This window comes from Sinocyclocheilus rhinocerous, unplaced genomic scaffold (assembly GCF_001515625.1).
Source record: "Sinocyclocheilus rhinocerous isolate Xijiao unplaced genomic scaffold, SAMN03320098_v1.1 scaffold3945, whole genome shotgun sequence".
Classification (NCBI taxonomy): domain Eukaryota; kingdom Metazoa; phylum Chordata; class Actinopteri; order Cypriniformes; family Cyprinidae; genus Sinocyclocheilus; species Sinocyclocheilus rhinocerous.
The window spans coordinates 25,096-28,316 of record NW_015641830.1 but is presented as its reverse complement, the minus strand read 5'-3'; the positions used below and the strand labels follow the sequence as shown (position 1 = coordinate 28,316).

The window sequence follows — 3,221 nt, the reverse complement described above, 5'->3', positions numbered from 1 at the left end:
GCTGAAGCTGTGTGTGAACGAGCGGCGGCTGCAGAGTGTGAGTTGCTCCGTCTCTCACGCAGCCAGAGAGAGATTCTCCGGAGCTCTGCAACAACGCTTAGCTGCCCGCAGATGCGCCTGCCTATAAATCGGCCTAATTTGCAGCACAATCGGCTGATGCAGATTAATTAAAAAATGCAATCGGTCGACCTCTAATCGAGCCTGATTATCCCACCACCAGGCAAGCGGTCAGAGTGCAGATCAAGGGCTTCCTCCTGCAAATAGCCTACCTTTCGACTTCAGTGTCTGCACAGATTATTTTTGGGACCGGAAAAAAGGAAAAAGTGCGGTGATGACGGAGTTGACCTCAACACCGCGGTTGGCATCTCATTACTGCAGTAATGCGGTTATCATCACAGCCCTACTGTCCAATTACTTATGGTCCCTTGAATAAGGGGGGAGGTACATATTAAGGAGCTGTTTTAATTCCTTAACCTTTCCTCCAATTGTGATAAGAATACCCTCAACATTAAAGCTCAGAGTGTGCACTTTAAGCCCATATTCTTTAGGAAAGGAAAGGAAAGGACGTGATGTGTGCCCAAGTATGGTCTCCCATATTTGGAATATGTGCTCTGCATTTAACCCATCCAAGTGCACACACACAGCAGTGAGTAGTGAACACACACACACCCGGAGCAGTGGGCAGCATATTGCTGCGGTGTCCGGGGAGCAGTTAGGTGTTTGGTTCTTGCTCAAGGGTCTCTCCACAGTCGTGGTATTGAGGGTGGAAGAGAGTGCTGGTTATTCACTCCCCCCACCTACAATCCCTGCCGGACCTGAGACTCGAACCCTTCGGGTTACAAGTCCGACTCCCTAACCATTAGGCCATGACTTCCTCATGAAATAATAATAATTATTAATAAATAAAATAATAACAGTTGTGCCTGTGTGCACATATATATGGACCTAACTGTATATATATCTTTGTGTTTTCAGTGTCACGGGGCATCCGGTCGGGTCATGGCGTCGGGTTCGGAGGCCGTTCACTACATCCACCTGCATAACTCCAGTCAGTCGGTGCTGGAGGCCCTTGTCGAGGAGATGGGATGGGTGTGGCCGGGGTCATGTGCAGAGGGGAGGGGCTTGGCGTGTCTGGGGGCGGGGCTATGCTGAAGCCCGCCAGCTGTTCGCAGGAGATGGGCTACATGCTGAATGCGGAGCGCTGCGCTAGCACGGCGAACGAGAACATCGCGGCGAACGAGCGCGACGGAGGGGCAGAGTACGGCGGGGGGAGGGGCGAGCTGGTGGGTGGGGTGGAGCACTTCAGTGAAGACGAGGAGAGAGACGCGGACCGAGACGCCGAGAGAGACCGGCAGACTCCGCACACGCGCAAACAGAGACAGCCGCTGAGACTGCAGGTAACGTTAACACTGATCCTCTTTACAAGCCACTGCTACCCTGTCAGATTTTACTACCTCCCTTTACAACAGTAGCATTTGACAACGAAAAATGCTACCTGTCAAATTAGGGTTTATTAACATCTACACCTAAACCTACCCTTACAGTAATGCAAACACAGTCATTATTGTTGTTCAGTGTGAGAAAAGTTATGCAATATTGATGTGCACATGCGCAGTAAACCCTGGTAGGACAATCTGATGGGTAGGATAAAATGTTAGGACACCGTTTCATGATTTAGCGCCATGGTCTTAATTTCCACAGTTGCCCAACTCTGTTTTTCCTCCCTCTTCGTTAACATCTTGCCTACATGATCTTAAAGTTTGGATGGCTCAAAATTTCTTAAAATTGAATACTGAAAAAATGAGATTTTGTTAGTTAGCCCCGGCGAACGAGCGCGACGGAGGGGCAGAGTACGGCGGTGTGGGGGAGGAGCTGGTGGGTGGGGTGGAGCACTTCAGTGAAGACGAGGAGAGAGACGCGGACCGAGACGCCGAGAGAGACCGGCAGACGCCGCACACGCGCAAACAGAGACAGCCGCTGAGACTGCAGGTAACGTTAACACTGATCCTCTTTACAAGCCACTGCTACCCTGTCAGATTTTACTACCTCCCTTTACAACAGTAGCATTTGACAACGAAAAATGCTACCTGTCAAATTAGGGTTTATTAACATCTACACCTAAACCTACCCTTACAGTAATGCAAACACAGTCATTATTGTTGTTCAGTGTGAGAAAAGTTATGCAATATTGATGTGCACATGCGCAGTAAACCCTGGTAGGACAATCTGATGGGTAGGATAAAATGTTAGGACACCGTTTCATGATTTAGCGCCATGGTCTTAATTTCCACAGTTGCCCAACTCTGTTTTTCCTCCCTCTTCGTTAACATCTTGCCTACATGATCTTAAAGTTTGGATGGCTCAAAATTTCTTAAAATTGAATACTGAAAAAATGAGATTTTGTTAGTTAGCCCTAAACCTCTGTCTCCTCTCATTGTAGTTATAGTTAATCCTTCCCCCATTATAGGTTATCTGTTAATGCAATGTAAAGCGTGCTTGGGTTTTGAAAGGCGGTGTTTGAATGGAACTGCGTTTGGTGAGCGTGAGGACTGTGTGCAGGTGCTGGGTGGCGAGCATGTGGTGGTGAAGAACGAGGGTGTGCAGGATGGAGACGGTCTGTTTGAGATGGACGAGAGAGGAAACACAGCGCATCAGCCCGCCTACGCACAGGTACGACAAGCACCACCTCCTGTCACAGCAATATGGAGCAATCGTGAGGGGAATCCCTTGCTACAAATAACCCACAGTTCTTTGCATCGGCGTGAACACTACTGTGAAACCATGGTGGCAGCTGCATGCTCTACTGCAAGTCATGTTAACTTTTTCAGCTAAAAAAAACAATACAAACAGCAAATCGATTCGATTCATAATGTTTTGGTTCGATTCAAGAACAGCTCTGGGCGTCTAAAGACGGCAGACATGTGTGTGTGTGTGTGTGTATGTGTGTGTGTGTGTGTGTGAGTGTGTGTATGTGTGTATGTGTATGTGTGCGTGAGTGTGTGTGTGTGTGTGTGTGAGTGTGTGTATGTGTGTGTGTATGTAAATGTGTGTGTGTGTGTGCACGTGCGTGCGTGTGAGTGTATGTGTGTGTATGTAAATATGTGTGTGTGCGTGTGCATGTGCGCGTATGTAAATGTGTGTGTGCGTGTATGTGTGTGTGTGTGTGTATGTGTGTGTGTGTGTGTGCGTGCGTGTGTATGTAAATGTGTGTGTGTGTGCGT

At 48.2% G+C, this 3,221-nt stretch overlaps 1 protein-coding gene across 1 annotated transcript in view; it reads left to right on the top strand.

The window, feature by feature from the left end:
• The first annotated feature begins 1,066 nt into the window (after window positions 1–1,066).
• LOC107755318 (uncharacterized) overlaps window positions 1,067–3,221 on the top strand; it is a 3,663-nt gene continuing 1,508 nt past the window's right edge. The window contains exons 1-2 of the mRNA XM_016572074.1: window positions 1,067–1,397; window positions 2,560–2,670. Coding sequence (XP_016427560.1) covers window positions 1,086–1,397; window positions 2,560–2,670 — 423 coding nt within the window. The 5' untranslated portion in view covers window positions 1,067–1,085. The remainder of the gene's footprint in view (window positions 1,398–2,559; window positions 2,671–3,221) is intronic.